Source organism: Notechis scutatus, chromosome 1 (genome assembly GCF_049901735.1).
Source record: "Notechis scutatus isolate UNSWTSFEM ecotype Mainland chromosome 1, rNotScu1.2, whole genome shotgun sequence".
NCBI classification, from domain to species: Eukaryota; Metazoa; Chordata; class Lepidosauria; order Squamata; family Elapidae; genus Notechis; species Notechis scutatus.
In genome coordinates, this window is record NC_142009.1 from 120,272,369 (window position 1) to 120,295,448 (window position 23,080).

Consider the following 23,080-nt stretch of genomic DNA (forward strand, 5'->3'; position numbering starts at 1 on the left):
CTTTGAACCCTCGGCCACAGGAATGGGAGACGGGAAGGGAAAAACTGACCGTCTCTACTTCCAGCGAAGATTGAGCCAGTCGGGTAGGACTTTATACAGGCAGTCCTTGATGTACATCAATTCGTTTAGTGACTTTCAAAGTTACAGCGACACTGAAAACAGTGATGTATGACCATTTTTCACACGTATGACCGTTGCAGCCTCCCCATGGTCGCGTGATTTACATTTGGATGCTTGGCAGCTGGTTCATATTTATGACGGTTGCAGTGTCCCAGGGTCATGGCGATCCTCTTTTGCAAACTTCTCATAAACAAAGTCCATGAGGAAGGCAGATTCACATAACAACCGTGTTACTACTTTAACAGCTTCAGCGATTCACTTAATAAATGTGGCCAAGAAAAGTTGTTAAATGGGACAAAACTCACTTAACAAATTTCTCATTTAAAAACATAAATTTTGGGCTCCATTGTGGCCCTAAGTTAAGGACTAGTTGCATGCACTGTATGGCAAGCAGGCTTAAAATATGGGGGTTGTCTGAAACAAGAGACAGTCCCAGCACAGGGGAACTTGTTTCACTAGTAATAATAACAATTAAAATGATCCAATTTGATATGAGTTAATAATGTCCAAAGCAGGATTAAAATACATAAGTAGCAATTAGTAGCTGAGAGAAAAAATGTCAGTACAGAAAGGGAGAGTTGCTTCTAGAACACACTATTATTTTTTTAAATTCCCTTTTGGTTGTTCTGCTTTTTAAATTTTTTTTAGAAGTTCTTTAAGAATGTACATGCAATTCTTTTTTGTCTTTGCTTCAGTGTCTTAATAAAGATTTTTTTCTTTAAAAAAAATCAATAAATGTTGGATTACATCTTTTTCTTTGACTCTTGGACAAAGAAAATGAATTTATAATAAAAAGACTTACTGTTCAGCACCAGAAAGACAAACATATGGCTCCAACCTATAGAATTGATTATTATGGATGTCTGCAATTAATTATGGCATTAATTTATTGAAATATGTGTCTTGTATGTTTTTGTTTCTTCTCTTTACCTTTTTTCTCCCCCTTTTTAAAAAAAGGTATGGATTTCACCTGTCCAGTTGTGTCCAGACCTAGTGGCCAATGCTCATCTTTGTTTCCTAGCCAAGGGAACCAGCACTGTTGGAAGACTCTTCCGTGATCATGTGGCCAGCATGACTGTACACTGAGGCACACAGAGCACTGTTAATTTCCACTAAAGTGGTACTTATTTATCTATTTGTATTTTCACGTTTTTAAACTGCTAGGTTGGCAGGAGTTGGGGCAAGTAATGGGAGCTCACACCATTGTGCAGTGCTCAGACCTTGAACCCTTTTATATTTCTGTTAATTTTTTTTTCAATTCAGTTAACAATAATTAAAAAAAACAAACTTCAGGCTATCATTGATCATCCAGACTTCCCTAATTTGGTATGAGTTGGACAGCATTATTGTGAAGTCTGACCGCAATGACTATGTATTAGATGTTATACCACAAATTAGCTAATAATCACAAGTGTAGATTGTTGCATAAACCCACCCTGCATAATTAAGATACATGATGTTGTATGAATTAAATCATGGCATTATCATGACTCATATGAATACACTTTGGGCACCAAAGTGTTGTCATGAAATACATACAGATAATCCTTGACTTATGACCACAAAGGAGCCCAAAATTTCTGTTGCTAGGTAAGACAGTTGTTAAATGAGTTTTGCCTCATTTTACAACCTTTTTGCACAGTTGTTACGTTAATAACTGCCAAACTCTCCCCCTCTGCTCTTTCAGGTGCACATGCCAGTCCTGGTCATCTAACATGTTCTTAAAGCTTTTTCAAAAATCAAAAGGGATAGGGCCAACTTAATTTTGGGAAGAATATTCTGTACGGAGGGCATCACAACTGAGAAGACACGTGTCTTCAGACGCACCAAATGTAGATCCGTAGCCGTCCTGAAATTCTTTCAAGAGAAATGGGCAAGTAAAGTATGGTGGAGCAAGAGCCATACTGTCATCAGACATCTCTCCAATGCTGCTCACGCACCTCTGCACCACTTTTCAAGTCTAAATTGTGCATATTTCTCCAGAGATCTTCCTGTTTTCTTCTATGGCACTATTTTTTCTATGGCATTTTTCTTGTTAGCTCATCCTTTAATTTCACCCAATGCAACAACAGGATTCTATACTTACGCTTCTACCAATATTGAAAAATAGATAAAATTCCGAGTAACACTCATTCAGCCAATCAGCTTGTTTGCTGATTTCCTTTCTGAGATCATGCTTCATAAAAATACTGACAGGTAGATGAGCTCACAAAAGAGAAGTAAATAAAACTAATTGGACTAAATGAAAGCTATTCACAGAGATTTTTCTCTGTGTGTGCACTGAGTATACTGATCCTTGCTTGTTGCAGACTGGTAGCTTAGATCTGATTTTATTTTTATTTAACTGCATTTATATAGCTTAGGTTTAGTTTACAATATTTAGTTTGCTCATTTTATCTTATTTAACATCACACCTGTTAATTAAGTTTGCACACACTTTATTTGTTTATTTCTTCATGATATTTAATATATTTGTTGTTTAGTTTAATTAGGATTAGTTTAGTTTAGGACATTGACTTCATCATGGAAACATTCCAATATTATGCTGGGAAAGCCCTCTGAGGTAAGAGGTGTTGTTTTATTTATTTATTTACTTGTAAACTTGCATGTCTGACTCTAGAATTTAGGATTTAAAATTTTGACAGGTAACATGACATAATGATAATAAATAATGAAATAAAACAGGAATCAAAAGAATCTAGGAACAAGCAAAATTGTTTTAGAATAATTTTTAGAATAACTTTTGAACCTGAATATTTTAAAAATATTTCTACATCTTCTTTCAGACCCATTCTCGGTGATTTGTGTTAATATCTTCAATTTAAACACATCCATGGGATAGCTTTCCAGAAAGGCTGGCAACTATGGCTCTATGCCTTGTTTGGGATGCACAGAAAAGCACATAGTCGTAGGGCTTGTTAGAGTCCTCAAATTTCTAATTAATTTTTAACATTGCTTGCCTCATTTAAATTTTATATATGGTGCTTATGTTTTTAATATTTTATTTGTACAGCTCCTATAGTCCCTCGGGGGGGCGGGAGATGGGCAGGTCTTAAAAATGTAAATAGTGTTCTATTCCCAATGATACACTAAACTGCATTAGCCATTAGTCATGGTTAAGGGGCAAAGGCATGAAGCACACAGCAGACAACCATTAGTGAACATTGTCGCTTCATTATTCCATGTCCCTTTTTAGCACTGGAGAAGGTTCAACCCTTTTTCAATTCACCAGGTGGATGGCCCAAAGTAGTGGGGCAGGGGAGAGAGTCCTCCTTCTTACTGTTTTTAGCTATGACAGGTGCAAACAAAATGGTGGAGGGGATGCTGTCCCCTCCATGATATACTTGCTCCCAATACAACCTATTTATTTATATCATTGTTTGTACACAAAAGGTACAGTCCCCTTTGCACAAATGAGAAGGAAAAACAACTTTCAGAAAGGCAGCTTCTCAATCCCTAAGAATTGACTATGGATTGGAAAAGGGCCTTCGCATTGGGAAGGAAAATGGCAGAAATGTTAGCATGTCAAACCATGGGGTTGATCTCATGGCCATGATCATACAGGACAACACATCTACTGCCTACATGGAGTCAAGAAGTGATTGAGATAGTCCGCTATAATGTTATATACTATGAGCACATTATGAGTTCTATCACATGTAGGCTAGACACATTCTCTATCTGCTTTTTGGGCAATTTCTTTAGGGAAATTGTAGAAAAAGTGGTGGGACTTCAGACTTTGGCAGAAATTGCACTGGTTGCCCCTGGTGGATGACAGTCTTAGGACCTGCTTGGATAAATGCGTCCTGCTTGGTTCGTTTACATTTCTAGGGGCCTTCAGTATTATTAAGCAAAGTATCCTGGACTGCTTTCAAGGGTTTGAAGTTGAGAGCAAGTAATGATTCTGCTACTTCTTGAGTGGATAGTCCAATTGATGGAAATAAGGAAGTCACCCAGTGGCTTGACTACATGAAGCTGCTGAGGTGAGCTCATCTATCAGTTTGGGATGTAGAATCATTGATATACTGATGATAACCAGTTGCAAATCCCTTGGATGTGCCATGTGAAACTCCTGACCTAGTATTTGGGGGCTGTTAGGCTGTAAATGAACAAGCTGCAATTGAATCCTGTGTCCAAAAAAGCATTTCTCAGTTTAACATCACTATGTTCAACAGTAGAACCAGAACAGTACATGTACCAATATCTTCTATGATAATCAGCCCAGAACTGTATTAGAAGAAAGATGGATAGAAACTGGCACAGATTGGCTGATTTAATAGTATTTTTGTACAGCTGACTCCATATGAATTCTTGACAATGTACAAACAGTTGCATAAAATCCATGCAATTATTGTTAGTCAGGAGGCCCAGAGTCACCTTACACCAAACTAGAGATGGGAGGATTCTAGCGTCTGACCATGCTGTCATCAACACAACCTCGGAGGCATTGTCAACTTCAGCTGTCCCCGCAGCTGGCTAGAGGCAAAATTCAGGTGATGTCATGAGGTTGTTTCGTAATAGTGATTAACAATGATTAGTGAGGGTCTTCGTGCTATTTTCAAATGATATGGATACAATCTGGCAAATTGTGTATAAAATCTACTTTTTTTCCTCACACCAACTTCAACAGACTCACCCCTTCCCAATAAACAAATAAATAAATCACTAAAACCCTAAGCATTGTTTCAGTTCCTCACATATCATTTATATATATTAAGAATTCAAATCAAATTTTAATATAGTTCCTTCCAGATCCCAGTTGTGAGATAAAACAGTTTCTTAGAAGGATTATATGCAAGATTAGTATTTTAAATATATATTTAGAGCTAGAGGATTAAATTTTTCTTGCTGACAGATTTTTACAAAATAATTATTCAAAATGTCTTTTTGGCAGTACTGTCTCCAGAAATATAAGCAACATCAAAGAGACAAAGATGACTAACCAACCATATTGTTTGTGTAGGTATCTGTAGCAGGAGTGGGGACAAGGGCAGTCCTTCCTCTGTACCAGAGGGGGGGGGAATCCTTCCTTCAGAACTACTGTCTTTGGGGGAGGCTCCTTTAAGCTAATGGGAAGCAGATGCAAAAAGATCTGTTTCCTTACGCTAATAACACACCTCATTGCATTTTAAACGGACAGTGCCATTTCTAATGACCAGTCTTGAATTGCTGTGTCAATGGTGGCTTAATATGTAATGTTCTTCATGAATATTGTGTAATAGCACAAGTGTTTTTTTAAAATAAAAATACAGAATAAGAGGAGATGAAAGAAATAAAGAGAAAAACATCAGAAGACAGCTGAGAAAAAGTGCCATGGTAAGAGATGTAATTCATTTCCCTTACAAATCTGTTTTAAGCTCTTTTTGTCTACTTATTTGTATTCTATGATTGATCAATGCTTCTTGTCATTTCTGCATTTTAGTTGGAAGAAGAAAACAAAATTTTAGCCAGCAAAGTTGCAAGCCTTGAGGAAATCACTCTTGGAAAAGAAATGTAGAGAAAGCCCAGGATGTGAGTTTAGTTTTAAATTAACAACTTTTTAAATTACTTTCATATTAAAAACAAAAGTGATTTATTTCTTGTTAAGTTTAGCTTTACAAGTACTAGTTAGTTCATTATTTTTTTGCTAGGGCCTACCCAAGAGGAAGAAGACATTTCTGATGAGAAACAGCCAGCTGGAAAAAGACCAAGGAAAACATAGGTACTATATAAACAGGGAGCTTGGATTAAATGCTGTGGATATACAGTAGTATACTTAGAGCTCAGTTACACATTTGACAAAGTAGACCACAGCCTACATCTTAATAAGATAGAACAATGCTAGATAGACAGTACTACCACCAGATGGATTCGTAATTGACTGACTAACCACACTCAACATTCAGTCCTCAATTAAACTACATTTACCTGGAGAGAAGTGTGCAATGGTTTTGTCTTGGGCCTGTGCTCTTCAACATCTTTATCAATGATCTAGATGAAGGGAAGGGGACCTCAGTAAATTTGCAGGAAAAAAAGAAATGCAGAGGCATAGACTAGACACTATCTAGCTCAACAGTAGTAACTGAGATGAATCTAGCTGTCCTAGTGGACCACCACTTAACTATGGGCCAGCAGTGTGCTGCAGCTTCTAAAAAAGTCAGTGCAGTTCTAGGATGCATCAACGGGGTAGCATCAAGGTCACAAGAAGTGGTAGTACAGCAATTAATCAATGAAATAGCTTGCTTCCCAGAGCTGTGGGTATTTTATTCAAGAAAAGATTGGACATCTATTTGGAATGGTATAAGAACTCCTGCTTTGGGCAGGGGGTTGGACTAGAACAGGGGTCCCCAACCACTGGTCCGCGGACCGGTACTGGTCCGTGGAACAAATCCTACCGGGCAGCTGGTTTGCTGGGCGCCGCCATCTTGTTTTGATGAAAAAGTGCTTCCGGTGAGCTTTTCTGGGTAGAAAGCTCACCGGGCACTTTTTCATCAAAACAAGATGGCGGCGCCCAGCGCTTCTGGTGAGCTTTCCGGGTAGAAAGCTTTTCCGGGTAGAAAGTCTTCCGGTTTGCTAGCCTTCGGCGGCGGCAGGGATTTACCACTGTGCGATCCCTGCTGCGTTCACCGAAGGTTCCCCGATCCATTTGGATCTGGGGATACAGCTGCCCTGTAGAGGCAGCGGAAAATAGGGGGATCCGGCAAGGGGTTTGGGTGCCGCAAACCCCCTCCCCAGCTGGCTAAACTCCCTTTTCCCGAGGCGGAGGAACGGTGGTCAGCAATGGCCGCCACGAAGAAAGCTGCAGCCGGGTAAGCAAGTGCAGGAGGGAGAAAGCTGAAAGAAAAGTGAAAGTTGCTTCTAACTGGGACAAGACGGGAGAAAGTGACTTGGAACCTTGAAAGCTGTTAAGTATCTATTGTTCCTTGCGAGAGTTACAAGCTGCGAATACCTTAAAGGGAAAAGTTTTTTTCTTTGTTCGACTCTCCTTCCTAAAGTGACAGCGGGGAAAAAAAAATCTTTTTGGCTGTGAGTGGGAAGGGAGAGTGAAAAAAAATCTGAGCAAAATTTGAAAATAAGGAGAAGATTGCCTAGAATTGCAAAGAGTTTAAAAACTTCCAAAAATATATTTGAAAAGGATTTGTGATTACTTTAACCCCAGAAAGAGAAAGTCAAGAAGAAGAAGGTATCTAAAAGAAACAGTCTGTTTGGATTGTTTGGTGATTTTGGAACCTTTGGAAATTACTTCTGATTAAATCATCTGGGTGGTTGTTTGGAAAAACTTTTTCTCTACACAATGGCATCATCTATGGATGAATTGGAACTTATATATCAAAAATTTGAAAGAGAAAAACAAGGAGGGGAAGATGGACTTGACACTATTTTCCAATACTTAGAAATGGCGGTTTATATTTATGTGAAGCAGAATGAGGATAATGGGGACAAAGAAGAAGAAGCCATCTTTGATGAGAAAAGGACTTTGATTGGAGAAGGGAAAAAGCGGAGGTCTTTAAGATCTGGAAAAACAGCCCAAAAAGAGAAGAATAAGGTGAAAAAGGGACATTATGTTAAGAAACAACAGAAAGGGGGAAAGCAGAATAAAAGGGAGGTGGGGAGACAAGGGGTTAAAGAGGACAAGGAGAAGAAGAAGCAAGGGAGAAAGGATGGTGGGGAGCAAGATATTAAGAAGCAAAAGTTTTTCAGAGATAATGGATAAGTCTTATTGTTAATGGGATTCTAGAAAGGTACATAAGATTGCATTTTTATATCTGTATTTAGAAGTAATTATAGAAAATTAGAAATAATATGTAGTTTAAAAGGTGATAAAATATTTAACATAAACAAGTGAAATTTTTGTTAAGAAAAAGGGAGTACTGTAATGAAATATGATTCAAGATTGTGATGTGGGGGGTAATAATCGTGGAAAGCATAAGTGTTCCCACAAAGGCATGATATTCAATTGAAATGGATAAAATGTTTAAGATATGATTGTTAATATTAATAATTAGAAGATGGTATATTAGCAAACCCTTTGTGAAATGAGATTTGAAGTAGAAGAAGGAGGAACATTTCAATGAAATATTGAGCTATAATATGTGATGTGGGGGTGGAATAATTTTGAAAAATAGGGCTCTCATAAAAGCATGTGATTTAATTGAAAAGTAATGAGTTAAACATTTAAGATATGAATGAATATCAATATTAATGAATAGATTTGTATTATTTTTGATAATATAGTATAATTTTAGAATGTACCAGACAGAATCCCAATGTATGTTATGTATTTTATATTAAGTACTATAAATATAGGGGAAAAATAAAGGCATCATACTCCATATAGTGTATAGGAGAAGTACTTCTTTTTTTTAAAGAAGAAAAATAAATGATTGGCTGGAATAGAACAAAGAATAATAAATATTACGATATGAATTGAGAGGAGATAAAAAAATAAAATAAAATAAAATTGAGAAAATTTAAAGGAGAGGAGAAGTTATATAGAAAATTGAAAATGTTAAGAAGATATGAAATGGTATGTAAAATGAATATGAAATTGAATTTGTGTCTGTACCAAGAGTTTTAACCGGGATTAAGCAACTTTCAGAAAAGAGATTTTTATATTTTTATGTTTTGTGTTTATGTGTATTTATGTAGTTTGTCTTGAAAATAAAACTTGTTTTTTTTTTTTTTTAAAAAGAACTCCTGCTTTGGGCAGGGGTTGGACTAGAACAGGGTCCCAACCACCGGTCCGCGGACCGGGACCGGTCCACGGACCAAATCCTACCGGGCCACTGGTTTGCTGGGCGCCGCCATCTTGTTTTGATGAAAAAGTGCTTCCGGTGAGCTTTTCCGGGTAGAAAGCTCACCGGAAGCACTTTTTCATCAAACAAGATGGCGGCGCTTCAGCTGATGCCGGTACCGGGCAGCATAAAAAGGTTGGGGACCACTGGACTAGAAGACCTCCAAGGTCCCTGAATCTATGATTCTTGGTGATGAGATGAGATGTATACTGCTCATTTGTATCCACTTACTTTTCTCTTAATAAGATAGAACAATGCTAGATAGACAGTACTACCACCAGATGGATTCGTAATTGACTGACTAACCACACTCAACATTCAGTCCTCAATTAAACTACATTTACCTGGAGAGAAGTGTGCAATGGTTTTGTCTTGGGCCTGTGCTCTTCAACATCTTTATCAATGATCTAGATGAAGGGAAGGGGACCTCAGTAAATTTGCAGGAAAAAAGAAATGCAGAGGCATAGACTAGACACTATCTAGCTCAACAGTAGTAACTGAGATGAATCTAGCTGTCCTAGTGGACCACCACTTAACTATGGGCCAGCAGCAGTGCTGCAGCTTCTAAAAAGTCAGTGCAGTTCTAGGATGCATCAACGGGGTAGCATCAAGGTCACAAGAAGTGGTAGTACAGCAATTAATCAATGAAATAGCTTGCTTCCCAGAGCTGTGGGTATTTTATTCAATAAAAGATTGGACATCTATTTGGAATGGTATAAGAACTCCTGCTTTGGGCAGGGGGTTGGACTAGAAGACCTCCAAGGTCCCTGAATCTATGATTCTTGGTGATGAGATGAGATGTATACTACTCATTTGTATCCACTTATTTTTCTCTTTCCCCCAGGGAGTGGAAGGAAATGCTGACAGCTATGATAGAAGACAAAGAAAGAGAGTACAATTATGTTTTAAGCGAATGGAACCCTCCTTTCAGAGCACCACTGAAATGCATATTTAAAGTCTAAGGTGAGCTACTGAATAAAATGGGAAAACTTCCAGAAATGTTGCTAAATTAAGACCTCATGTTTGAATGTTTTATGGTTAACTTACATTATTACATACCTGCATTTCTGCACAACAGCTAAATTGCCCATGTTTGACATGAGACAAGTTCAGCTCACAATAGATTCTAAGGATATTCCCAGGTATATCTACTAAAAAATGTTTAACCACAAGATTCCATATTTATTGAACTAATGTGAAAATCATATTGAGAGGCAGTTATTTCATAGATTTACATAGGAGTCATACACAAAAAAGTGAAGAAAAAGATTTCTTCTGAATTTTTTCATGAGTTTTTCAAATTCTGAAGAATTCTATACCAGGGATGTGGAAGAGCCAAGGAGGTCCCATAATTAGACGATAACATTCAGCCATAAAGGGATTTTAGACAGAATACTCTCTCTCATGGCATTAGAAGTAGAATTTAGATGGCTTGTTTTGATCTGCTTAGCTGAATTGTTCCAAAGGCAACTATGATGAAAAATCTTGATAATTTCTGCTGAGAAGTTATTAATCAGCTTATTGTCTCTTTCAACTTGGCAAGTTTTGAACAGCAAAAATGCTGTTTGGTTTAATGTGTTAGTTATCTTTTTCACTGAAGAAACACATATTTTTTTCAATATAAGATGTGGTTTCTCTTCAAATACACTAACCTGCTTGTTTTTAATCTATTTCAGTGAATTATGATATCTCAATTTCAAAGACACCTGTACTCCTTTTTTTGGGACTCCCCCTGCTTCCTCCCAAGAAGATCAGCAGACATGGAGTTCAAATTCTAACTATAGGCAAAATCTCCATTTTCAATCCAATCAGAAACATATCTACCAACCAATCAATTGAAGAGACTGCAGTGAATCAGTCAATACTTGATAAGGAAGACACAGTGCACTTCTGGGTGCAGATATGGGATAACCCAAAGAAATACAACAAGGACACAGCTTGGTTAAAGGAGGTGAATAAGAATAAAAAAACTGAAATGAAAGAACATGTAATAACAGAAATGGTAGACAAAAGAGCAAGGAAGATCAAGAATTGGTCAGCACCAAGTGAAGAGAACTACATGGTTTGGGGTTGAAACATCTGACTGGCCTAACACTCATGGTTGCCAAGCAGTTCAACAACATACTGCAAGGAAGTGAAATTGAAAAATGGCTAACATCTGGCAAAACTTACCTGATAATGAAATATCCAGTAAAAGGGGCAGCACCAGGGAAGTACAGACCTTATGCTTATGGCGACTCATTAGCTTAAAGCTGATGGAAGCCGGGGGAGATCTGCTTTCTGTACTGCCCAGTTCTGGCCCTAGCACTGTGTGAGGGAGTTGGCTCCCATTACTCCCCTCAGCTTTTGCCAACCTAGGAGTTCAAAAGCATGCAAAATGCAAGTAAATACCTAGTATTCCAGAAGGAAGTTAATGGTGTTTCATGTGACAGCAAGAAGCCAACTGGTGCCAGACCTGCCTGAATGGAAGGCGAAATCATTGGAGAAAAAGTCCTGGATGATACCAGTGTTCTTGCAGAATGTTGTTTGCCACTCAGTGTGGAGCTTGTTCGCCCTCTGCATGGCACCTTGGATAGCGTGCAAGCATGAACTAAAACTATAATTGTAGACTCCCTGGCACTCAATGTACAAATGCCGTAAGCTAAGTAAATAAAAAGCCTGCTTACCAAAAACTTTCAAATCGCTAACTGGTGTGGTAGCTGATGCAGTCCAACACCTGCTAGCTTGAGTAATTTACAAGGCAGATGAGGCAATCTTAAACCAATTACAAGGCATCATAATTTATGGCTGGTATTAAAGAGGAGGGAATAATTTTGAGGTAACAGAGCTTTTTAATATTCTCTGCCAAATTGAGATGATGTGATCAAATAAATTCCAGACTATGTTACAAAGGTATTTTTATTCTCAATTATTTTCAAAATAGTCATCATAGTATCACAGAATTCAAAGCAGCACAGAGGACATTAAATTATTTTAAATCTGGTACCAAATACAGTTTGAGAAAGACTGAAACAGCACCTTTTCTTGAAGAAAATCAGGCTTCAGACTTTTGTTGTTGTAATAGCACACAAGTCATTTCACTGAATTTTCCACAGGCACTAACTATACTGTTTCCAGGTAGTCTAGAAACCTTTCTGTGGTCGCCCCCGTGACCTTCCTAAACCATTTTCGATTTCCCTTTTCAACCGGAATTGCTTGTATCTTTCAGCCATCAAAATGAGCTCTTCAGGAATCACCTATTAAAGTTAGATAAACCAATAATTAATTAGCTATTATTACATTTTCAATTTCTATAAACTCTAAAAAAAATCGTGAAAATAAAATATTCTGTAATATATATTCTATAAATATCTTCTATAAGATTAATAATCCTGTTTGAATCAAGTTAAATTAGGCTTTAGCATTTACTCCTAAAAATGCACATTGAAGAAGAGCTCTTCAGTAATTGCAAAACCAGAAATCAACTTGATACAACTTATCTTTTTTTTTTTTAATCGTATATATCAGGGGCCCTCAAACTTGGCAACTTTAAGACTTGTGGACTTCAACTCCCAGAATTCCTCAGCCAGCTTTGCCAAGTTTGGAGACCTCTGGTCTATATGTTAAGAATAGCATTTTGTGTTTTGGGGGTCTTTCTGGAGAATATGGAGTGTATTGAACTTATTAGCTATATCAGAAGACTTGAACTCAGAAGTATAAATCAGTTATCTTAAGTTCCTTATAATTTTTGAGCAATTTCCTCCTGTGATATTTTGTGTAAATAATTCAAGGCTACAAGGGAAAGGAAAATGTGATGGAACAAATTATCTTCCATTTGTGGAAAAAATATATCTAAACCAAGAAATTCATGTTACTGTAAGTATAAAGTGTTATACTATAACACTGCAATTTGTAGTGAATATGAAAATGTTTGGTAACAATGTGATTAAGCTTTATACAGAAATTTGCAAAAAAGCCTATCACAATTTTAAACAATATAATTTAAAACATAAGATAAAAACTGTAACCTAGCACTTAAATAACAAAACAGCAAATTAACATACATTTTGTAGCAGCAACAGGTTTTAACCACAAGGTATTCCATAATACAGCAAATATTTACCCAAGAGTTCTAAGTTCAAATTTGGAAATATCCAATTAGATTTTTATTCAGGTAAGTGATAAAATCGCTTTTGAGATTTTAATAATCTCAAGTGATTTTAAGTCACCATTTATTCTGCATTCATAAATATAAAACCTGATAAGTCTTTTTTGTGGCTGCCCAAACTACTACTATGCAGGGTTATCAAGAAATTGATTATGATTTTTTATCTTTTAAACAAGAAACATGGAAATTACAGTGTAAGCACTGAAATAGGCTTCTTTCAGTTAGAAAGAAAATGATTCAAAACGTTCGGAATTGACCTCCAACCCCTCACCCACCCCATGTATACCATGGCCTCACATATCTTAATCCTTGTCTTTCACCAGTTGCTCATTCTGTTCTACATGATATTTAACTGTCTAGCAGTTGAAAAATCTTTCTCTTGGTGTTTTTGTCTTATACCATCAGAGATACTTATATGGGATCCATACACTTTGAAACAGCTTTCCTACATATCCATAGCTGTTTCTTTAAGATATCAGGTAACATCTATGTTGTTCTCAATTATCTTTAATGACTTTTAATGTTATTTTTAAGCAACTTTTTGTTGTAATTAATTTTATCACCTGACTTTTAATTTATGCTTCTTCCAAAGACATTTTCCAAAGACATTTTATTTAAGCTACTTGAAATTACATGCAAAAAGAGGATATACATATAATATAAACTATTCAAGTAAAAATTTAAAATTCAATTTAAATGTGTATTTAATGTTTCATATTATTTTAATCAAATAAGGGTAAAAGGAACAGGAAAAAAAAGTAACAACAAGCTTAGTTATGTTACCTGGTTTCCTCTTTTTAAAATGTCAATCAACTCAGATGCAATTCGCCAGTCACTCCTTGTGACAAGCGTTATAGCTTCTCCCTTGCGTCTGTGTAAAAGAAGCAAACAAAGAAATAGCTCATATCTGGGTTTTAATATTTCTGTAAGCAATCTGTATTTATTAAATTTATTAAAATGTTCCATTTTTAAATCATATTCTATCTTTAGACTCTTCAGTAATAAAAACTGACTACTACTTTCTGATTAATTGAGATTGCACCAGTGGTAAATATCAAGTTTCTCCTCAAGTAGCAGTTAAGCAGATTATGGCAGGAGAGGAAAATACACATGCTACCTTTATAATTTATTCTGTGCATAAAACAGAAAAACAATGCCTTACCATGTCTGCCAAACATCAAATGGATAGCTCCATTTTTTAATAGGACTATCAACATTCAAAATATTTGGGGAGGGGGGGGGGGAACAACAAAATGGCAGATTCAGCCACCTCTGCCGGAGTGGGTAAGGAAGATGAATGTCTGGAGTAAATGGTATTTTGGAGACCTTTAATGATGGGACAGTTGCCATTTAGATCCTTGAAGCTCCAGGTGATTAGTGAGAATGGGTAAAAAGGGAGTAGCAATAAGCAATCCATCCAAAAAAAGCAATCCATCCTCTTCTGTGCCCTTCTGACATAGCCCAATCTATTTACAAGGGTAAAGTTTTCCACTATTCAGTTGTGTCTGACTTTAGGGGATGGTGCTCATCTGTTTCTTAGTCAAGGGAGCCAGCATTTTCTAAAGACATTGCCATGGATACCACTATTCTACTTCCATAGTGAAAGAGGTATCATTACAAAGGAAATAAGATATTGCTGAGGTCAGCATGACTATGTACTTAGGGGCACGGAATGCAACTAGTTGCCTTTGTACTTAAGCGGTACCTATTTACTTGCATTTGCATGCTTTCAAACTGCTACGTGGGCAGAGCTGGGGAAAATAATGGGAGCTCACCCCCTTTGTTGTCAGCTTTCCAGACGACAAGTTCAGCGTCTTTAACTGCTGAGCTATTGCGCCCCCTCTACTCACAGCAGGATCCTTAACTCCGAGAAAAAACATTCTTGCAAACCTGACTGGCAGGAAAGTCCAATACTTAATATATATGAAAGTATACTAACATAGGAATATGTTTTCTTTTTCTTCTCATTTTCTTAAGAAACTCTTTGAAATAAATTATTTTTAACAGGAAAAAGAGAAATCTGTTCACCTGATCAATCCCTGTGAGGGGGAGAGACTGCTATATTTCCCCATACTCTAGTGCATCTGATATAAGATACGAGAATATGCTGAAGAAAACACTCATATTTTCTACTTGGTAACATAGAAACAGTTTAAAGTTTGGCTTACCCAGCTCGTCCAGTGCGGCCCACTCTATGAACATATTCTTCAATGTTACGAGGGAAATCAAAATTAAAGACATGCGTAATATCATGCACATCAAGTCCACGGGAAGCCAAATCTGTGGCTATCAATACACGAACTTTGCCTAGAACAAGCAAAATAAAAACTGGTAATTTTTCACAATACATTTGAATGAAATGTTACTTATCTGTGGTTTTTCCAGTAGTTGATACTTATAGAAATCTATTCCCACTTGGATTGTTCCAGACCCTAGGTATTTTTGATGGGAACACACATCTTGTCTCTTATATACACAGTTTGAGGGACAGACCTTGCCAGTTCTCTCTATTCTAAACATCAACACAGTGGATCAAATTTGAAACAAACTACAATCAAAGTCAAGATGGCCACATGAATGAATTCTCAGACAAATATTCAAAGGACCAGTTACAAGTAACAGTGGAATAAGAGAGAGAGAGAGAGAGACAGACAGAAAAACTGGGTGGGGGGGGGAATGCAGGGGGCGGGGGGAGAGACCTCCTTTCCAAAATCAGCTAGTCTCTGTGTCTTGATTACTTGTATTCCCCCAGGAAGATTTCTTGTGCTTTTCTCTCCCAGCTCAGAAAAAAGGAACTCAGGGAAATTCTCCCAACAAAATGAAAAAAGAAGTGAACAAGTACAAATTGATTTAAAAGGATGCAATTTGGTTAATGTAGAATGTGACTGTCTAATTTTTGTAGATGTATGCTATCAAGGAAACCCACTATCCTGAGATGTGTCTTCTTTCTTAAAAGGCGTCTAAAATCTGTGATGTAATTGCTTGTATTTAAATTAGATCTGGTCTAGAAAGAAAAATTCATGGCCCTGTCCCCATCAATAGCATTTAATATGAAAAGATCAGTCCTACTTAGTATACAATTTATTTCGCATGTTGTTTAATATTACATGATTCTATATGGAGTCCCAGCATGTCTAATTTTAACATCATAATTTTAACTTGGATTTTACTATTAATTCTCTGTTGAAATATTTCCAAGTTACTTAAACCCTGCAATAAAGATCTGAATTTGATTTTATGTGTTTTGATTATTACATAATAACATGTTATATTGATTAATTATGATCACCTTTTTTGAAATCGTCCAAAGCTTGTTCACGATCACACTGTTCTCTGTTGCCATGTAAAGACTGAACAGCAATTCCCTGAAGTCCAAAATCACTTGAAAGATCATCAGCCCTTTTGAAAAAAAAAATTAAAAGCAAAGCTAATACATTAGAAAAAGGCTTTTAATCCAATTAATGTATCAAGAAATATTTATAAAACAGTTAGAATAAATATTCAAACTAATACCATGTTTCTCCAACAATACGCCCTCCCCAATAGGAAGACCCAGCATATTTTCTAGGCATAAAATGAAATTGAGCCCCTCCCCCCAAATTTAGGCCTAGTTTAAAACATGCGAAATGGGGGGGGGCGGGGGGAACTTGCCATTAGGAGTGCCCCGCAGGAAGCTACGCCTCACCATCAGCTGCTCCTAACAGCCAATCATGGTGGAGCACGGAGGGCTCCCTTACCCCCTCCAAGCATCTTTACTGCAGACCCAGGTCAGCAGGCGGGTGGCGTCAACGTGGATGTCCGGCAGCGTTTCAGCCGCTTCTCAGGCCTCCGTAGCTTCCACGGTTCCCACCGGTGCTGGTGCCTCTCTCGCCAGCGCCGTTTCCAACAACAGCATCTGAGTCTTTTCCCCCGTCCCCGTAACAACAGGAAAAAAACATTTTGAGGTACCTGGGAGTGCCGCGCACTGCGTTTTGGTTTAATCCCGTGTGGCTGGGTGAGCGTGAGAAGAGCCGAGCGAGCGTCTCTGCTGCTGCTACCCTTGGTGCTCCAGCCTTGGGCTCTGCAAGTTTGCAAAAGTCCCGGTGGCGCAGCCCGTTCCTGCATTCCAAGTGCCCAGGCCGAGCTGCAGCTGTCCCTCTCTCACCAGCGCCGTCTCCAACAACAGCCGCAGCAGCAGCAGGAACCGTGGAAACGTTTCAGTTGCTTCTCGGGTGGGGGAGCCGCCTCCGTAACTTCCATGGTTCCCGCCGCTGCTGCCGCTGTTGTTGGAGACGGCGCTGGTGAGACGGACAGCTGCAACTTGGCCTGGACGCTTCGAATGCAGGAATGGACTGCGCACCGGGACTTTTGCAAACTTGCAGAGCCCGAGGCTGGAGCACCAAGGGTAGCAGCAGCAGAGACGCTCGCTCGGCTCTTCTCATGCCCACCCAGCCACTCGGGATTAAACCAAAATGCGGCGCGCGGCGCTCCCAGGTACCTAAAAAACTTTTTTTTCCTGTTGTTATGGGGATGGGGGAAAAGTGGGAGCGACTCAGATGCTGTTGTTGGAGACGGCGCTGGTGCGTGGGGGAGGAGAGAAATTAATTCACCCACAAAGACGTCCTAGTCGTTTTCTCGGGGCTCAAAAAAAATAAAATAAGGCCCGGCCTTATTTTGTGAGAAACACGGTATCAGGTACCATATATGCCAGATGACTTATTTTGTTTCCTAAATATTCATACTCTAATACTAAATTTTACTTTTTATTAATGTATTCAAATGATTACTATTTTTTTAAAAAATAATCACAAGATGGATATCCTGGAGATGATTTTAGGGATGGTATCACTAAACAATCAGAGGTTGAAAAATACAGAAGATGTGTGGCAGAACTGAAATATAATTCATACTACAAATGTTGGAGAATAAAATGCTACTTCTAGATGAAATCCACATTGACAAATATTAGAGCTCTTTAATAACAGTAATGGTGTATAAAAAAACCTTTCCTGTTTGAAGCATACCAGCTTTAACGCTGACTCATAACAATATTCTAATTATGTCCCAGTATGTTCAATGAGCATATCGTACTGTTAAATATTTTTAAATTAAGATTATAGTTTGAATTTTGATATTTGAAAACAATTCTACCATTTTTGTCTAACGTAATTGTTTCTGACTATTAAGAAAAAGTTAATTTCCAAATATCAGTTCTACTATTATTACTATTGTAAAGAGAAAGGGGGAAAAAAGTTTGAAGTGGTAAAAACCACTTGCTATCTTTAAAAAGCATAAATTTAACTTAGCTAAGTATACAGGACATGCTTTACTCTAGAAAGTTTTAATCTTAATGCCAGTTAAATATTCAAATAAGTGAAGAAAAACGGTATTTCTGGAGGGAAACTGGTAGGTGAACTACTAGAGCAAATAATACTGGACTAGACAGAATGATTGATACAATTTAAGCTCATTTGTGTTAAGCTTTTCTACATACGTAAGTTTCTTTCCCACAAAAATGATGGCCTTGTCATCAGACTTCATAGTATCAACGAAATGATGTGTGAAAGCTCTTTTTTCTTCTTCTGGAATAACAATAATCTTCTGCTCTACTGTATTAACTGCCTGTAAAACAAAGTTTATTACAAGGAAATCTGACTGAAATGTAATAGCTTATTGAAATGTAATAGCTTATTGCATATATTTTCAAAGCTTCTTATATCGTAAGAATTGTAAATACTCAGATAATGTGGAAACAAAGTATAACATTTAAAAGACTTCTAAATAATATGCATGCTGTTTAGACAGGACATTGCTGAAGGATTATTCCTCAAATAATTATTTTATATATATTTCATTTTGATAGTATGGTACTGAAATTACTCAACAACTTAAACTTGTCAGCAATTGACAAGTGAAATGATATTATTGTATGCACTCAAACTTTGGTAAAATTAGAAAAAACAAAATTATGAAACTTACCTAAAAGGAAAGTTTAGAGTCAGAAAGATTATCTAATTTGAAACTTTTTCACTTTGAAATTTCCTTTTAGTGTATTCTTCTTAAAGTGGGATATTGGTATGTCGTTTTGGGTTATTCCCATTTTCTCAAACATAGTCTTTTTTCACATATGCATAGTAAGATCAGACATTTTTGGTATACATTAATTATGGTTATGTACAATATTTAACGCTCAGCACAACTCACCGCTAAATCTAGAGTTCCAACATACACAATCATCGGATCTTTCAAGTATGATTTTGCAAGACGGCGGACACCATCTGGCCATGTAGCACTGATGGAATCAAAATAAATGTTTTTTAAAAATTTAAGATTATTATTTCCCCTATTTTAATTCTCTTGCTATTTCTATAAAAACTGCATTTAAAACGTGCTTAAAAAAAAACATAAAAACTCCAAGGATTTCATTGTTATCTGTTTAACTTTTTCTTCCATGTCATGGCATCTGGCATCCTTCCATCTCATAAACTTTTTCTTCCATGCATTCATTCTTTGCATTTATTTAAAAAATCTGATTTAATTTCCAATATTTCTTTCAAAGAGATTAAAATAGCTTTTGAATTATCTGAGCCTATTTGCATTTCAATTTTACAATTCAATATTAAGTGTTATGTATCGCCCAAAATTACATAGTAAACTTAATTACTCTGGACAACTAATCATGGATATGTAAGTTGAGAAAAACAGGCACTGGTACCTTCAGAAATATGATACCACCATTCTACTTCCATAGTGAAAGAGAGTCTTATTACAAAGGAAATAAGATAGAAAATGAAAAATTAATTCTTAGAAAAAGGAATCAATTTATGCTAGCACAAACGAGATCTTTATTTTATTAAATTAATTTATTTTTCACATTTCTGTATTGCCCATCCCGCTCAAAGAGGGGCTGTAGTTGATGTATAATAAAATGTTAAAATATAAAATAGCATAAATAAAAGTTTTTAAAAATTAAAAAAAAATTTAAGAGGAGGCAAGGCAGAGGGAGGGATTTCAGGGGACTAACCAACCTCACGGGTGCATGCTTCCCTGGGCTCCCCCAGCAAAGCCACAGAGCCATCCATGTCTTAATTCCTTTTTGGAAGCTAGGAGAATAAGCCTGTCTGTCTTACTTCCGGGGGAAGAATATTTCACAGGGCAAGGGGGGGCTCTTTAACTAGACCTCATGAGTTGGAATTCTTTAACCAACGGGGTCTGCAACATACGTTTCCCTGTCCAGTAAATCTTCAGAGAGGGGTTGGGGTCAGAAGGAAGCACTTGCTACTGACAATTTAGTAATAAGAAATAGAGAGAGAAGTGTTTACAACAGATATGCAGACAATATGCTGACTTACTTGCCTAATGTGAAGATAGTGGCTATGAGAGCCCCTCTTTGAGGGAGATGGGTGGTTCAAAAATGTGAAAAATAAACAAATAAAAAATATTCTAATAGGTATTACTGTAATAACAGACTTCAATGGATAATTAGAACTGCAGAAACAACAATTGCAACCAACTTGCCTTCCGTTGAGGATATGTACACTGCATGAACCAGAAAGAGGGCTGAGGAAATAACTGCAGACCCCTCACATCCTGGATATAAACTGTTTCAACTTCTCCCCTCTGGGTGCCGCTATTGGGCATTGCAAGCCAAAACAGTTAAACACAGAGATTGTTTTTTTTATCCCTGTGCCATAACTTTGCTGAATATCTAATTCACACAGCACTGTCTTAGGCCTAAAGATATTTACCCCTTGTAGTAGGGCTGTGTTGATATTATCCTTCTCATCTTTCCTACTATCTTCTCTTATTGCTATCTATGATTTATCATTTGTTGTATCTCACGATTAATGATATCTATGATATATATGATCTATTGCTTGTTGTTTGTAAGTACATTGTGAGCTTATGCATTGGAGACAAATTTCTTGTGTGTCTAATCAAAACTGGCAAATAAAGAATTCTATTCTCTAGATAAGGAAACAACCATATGGTGTCAAATATTCTTTCTAGATGTGACAAAGGCCGTTTCCAATTTAAAATAAAAATAACTATTTAAAACAGGGGTTTCCAACCATGGCAACTTTAAGCCTGGAGGACTTCAACTCCCAGAATTCCCCAGCCAGCTGGCTGGGAAATTCTGGGAGTTGAAGTTCTCCAGGCTTAAAGTTGCCAAGGTTGGAGACCCCTGATTTAAAATGAAAGGGCTACAAAGAGACATATTTTTTTTTATTTGCAATGTGATATAAAACAAATTATCTATTTTCTGCATAGCACACATATTTAGGAAATATCCATCAAAAAGTATATTACAGTACCTGGTCATAACTGTTTGTCTATCAGGACGTATATCTAACAAAATCTTCATTATCTGTGGCTCAAATCCCATATCCAGCATTCTGTCTGCTTCATCCAATACCTATGGAAAAATATGGTTAACTGTTGATTTCAATGTGCACGATAACTGACATTTGATATAACAATCTGAAAATTACTAATTGTAGACTATATCTCTATATTTATTTTAGTGGATATGTTATCTGAGTTAGTTGCATGTGCTCTTTGTTGTAGGGATTCTTTTATTATTCTTTGGCTCTGCTATCACTAGTAATGTCCTGTTAGTATTTGTAAAGTCCTTAAACTCTGGGTAGAATATGGGGACATAGACATTTGTATAACAGGACCAAAGGAATAAACTGACTTTTAAAAATAATTAAAAATGAATTTAAAAAATACTTTTATAAATGAATTACACTGCATCAGTACTACCCTATATCATCCCTTAAGTCATTCCTAGCTCTGTCTCCCTGCTAGGAGCAGGTATTCTCTGGCTTGGACTCCATGCCTCTCTCTTTTCACATCCTTTCCTCCAGTTTTGTTCTGCTGTTGGGATATAACCTGGGAGAAGGCACTCAGTGCTGCCACATTTTAAGATAGTTCATCACTCAAACATCACACATGGCTGAATTCAATTTTCTAATTGTCACTAGGCCAGCATCTACTGAAAGAACAGATTCTTTATTACCACATTACATCTCATCCACACTTTAAAAAACCTGGAGGGCCCTTTACAGAATATCAAAGAACACTTGTTATTTTCATAGGTAACATTGTCACCAGTTTTAGCTTTAGTATGCAACTATATGTATGCTAAAAACTCAACTAACTCATTACTAGGCTGGAATTAACTTGAGTTAAGATTTTAATCTGGTCACTGCAATAGTAGTTAAAATTAATTCTAGGTTTGATTCTTTGGATCAATCAATGCTAGCAAAGTTTTTGCTTCTAGGAAAAAAACAGTCTCATGTTTAGCCTAATCTCTGATAAATGTTGGGCTATGCCAGAAGTTAGGAAGAAAGTACATCTGGAAATACTAAGTGATATATTTAAAACTCCTTAGATTTATTTATATCTTTCTGATCTATTTAAATAAATAATAAAGAGCAGACAAGCTTTCTGGTGGCAGTTCTGCAACAGACTTTTTCTATACAAGGATCTCCAAACTGGACGATTTTATGACTTGTGCACTTCGACTCCAAAATCCCTCAATCAGCCATGCTCCCTAAGGAATTCTGGGGTTGAAGTCCACTCTAATGCAAAGATCCCTCAATCAGCCATGATGCTCCCTAAGGAATTCTGGGAAGCGTGATCACGTAGCACCATAAAAAGATGGGGGGGGGGGGGGGTCTTAGAAATGGCTTCAACGAAAAGCTCTTGTAAAATTTATAAAAAAAGGGGGGGGGGCACCCAAGACCAGGGAGCGGTTGGTTTGCGGGGGGAGGGTCCGGGGGGGGGGTGGGGGGGGGCTATACAGTACCTATTTTTCCCCACGTTATAGGTAGTCCTTGGTTAATAATAGTAAGTGGGATGTGGAACTTCATAGCTAAGTGACGCAGTTGTAAAGCATGTGGTCACGTGACCATGTCAATTTACAAGGGCAGTTCCAGTTGCAACTGTTAGGCGAATCCTGCAGGGTAGCATGATCCTGCTGTCACATGATCGCCACTTGAGTAACATTTCATGTCAGAAGCACCTTGTTCAGACAGGTTTTTTAGAACAGATT

At 37.2% G+C, this 23,080-nt stretch overlaps 1 protein-coding gene and 1 long non-coding RNA gene across 6 annotated transcripts in view; one reads left to right on the forward strand and one right to left on the reverse strand.

The window, feature by feature from the left end:
* On the forward strand, nt 1–11,782 carry LOC113410551 (uncharacterized). 5 transcript variants are annotated; one of them, XR_015745511.1, is made up of 8 exons: nt 1–166; nt 1,078–4,103; nt 5,015–5,083; nt 5,261–5,436; nt 5,543–5,631; nt 5,751–5,821; nt 9,739–9,857; nt 10,571–11,782. It is a non-coding gene; the product is annotated as an uncharacterized LOC113410551 (long non-coding RNA). The 5 variants fall into 5 exon arrangements; XR_015745514.1 differs by having other exon boundaries at nt 1,078–2,683; nt 3,952–4,103; nt 5,015–5,436; XR_015745510.1 differs by having other exon boundaries at nt 5,015–5,436.
* DDX43 (DEAD-box helicase 43) overlaps nt 11,775–23,080 on the reverse strand; it is a 22,717-nt gene continuing 11,411 nt past the window's right edge. The window contains exons 10-16 of the mRNA XM_026665108.2: nt 21,336–21,436; nt 19,225–19,312; nt 18,515–18,642; nt 16,331–16,440; nt 15,210–15,348; nt 13,825–13,912; nt 11,775–12,130 (exon numbers count right to left, since the gene is read on the reverse strand). Of these exons, the coding sequence (XP_026520893.1) occupies nt 12,017–12,130; nt 13,825–13,912; nt 15,210–15,348; nt 16,331–16,440; nt 18,515–18,642; nt 19,225–19,312; nt 21,336–21,436 (768 nt within the window). The 3' untranslated portion in view covers nt 11,775–12,016. The remainder of the gene's footprint in view (nt 12,131–13,824; nt 13,913–15,209; nt 15,349–16,330; nt 16,441–18,514; nt 18,643–19,224; nt 19,313–21,335; nt 21,437–23,080) is intronic.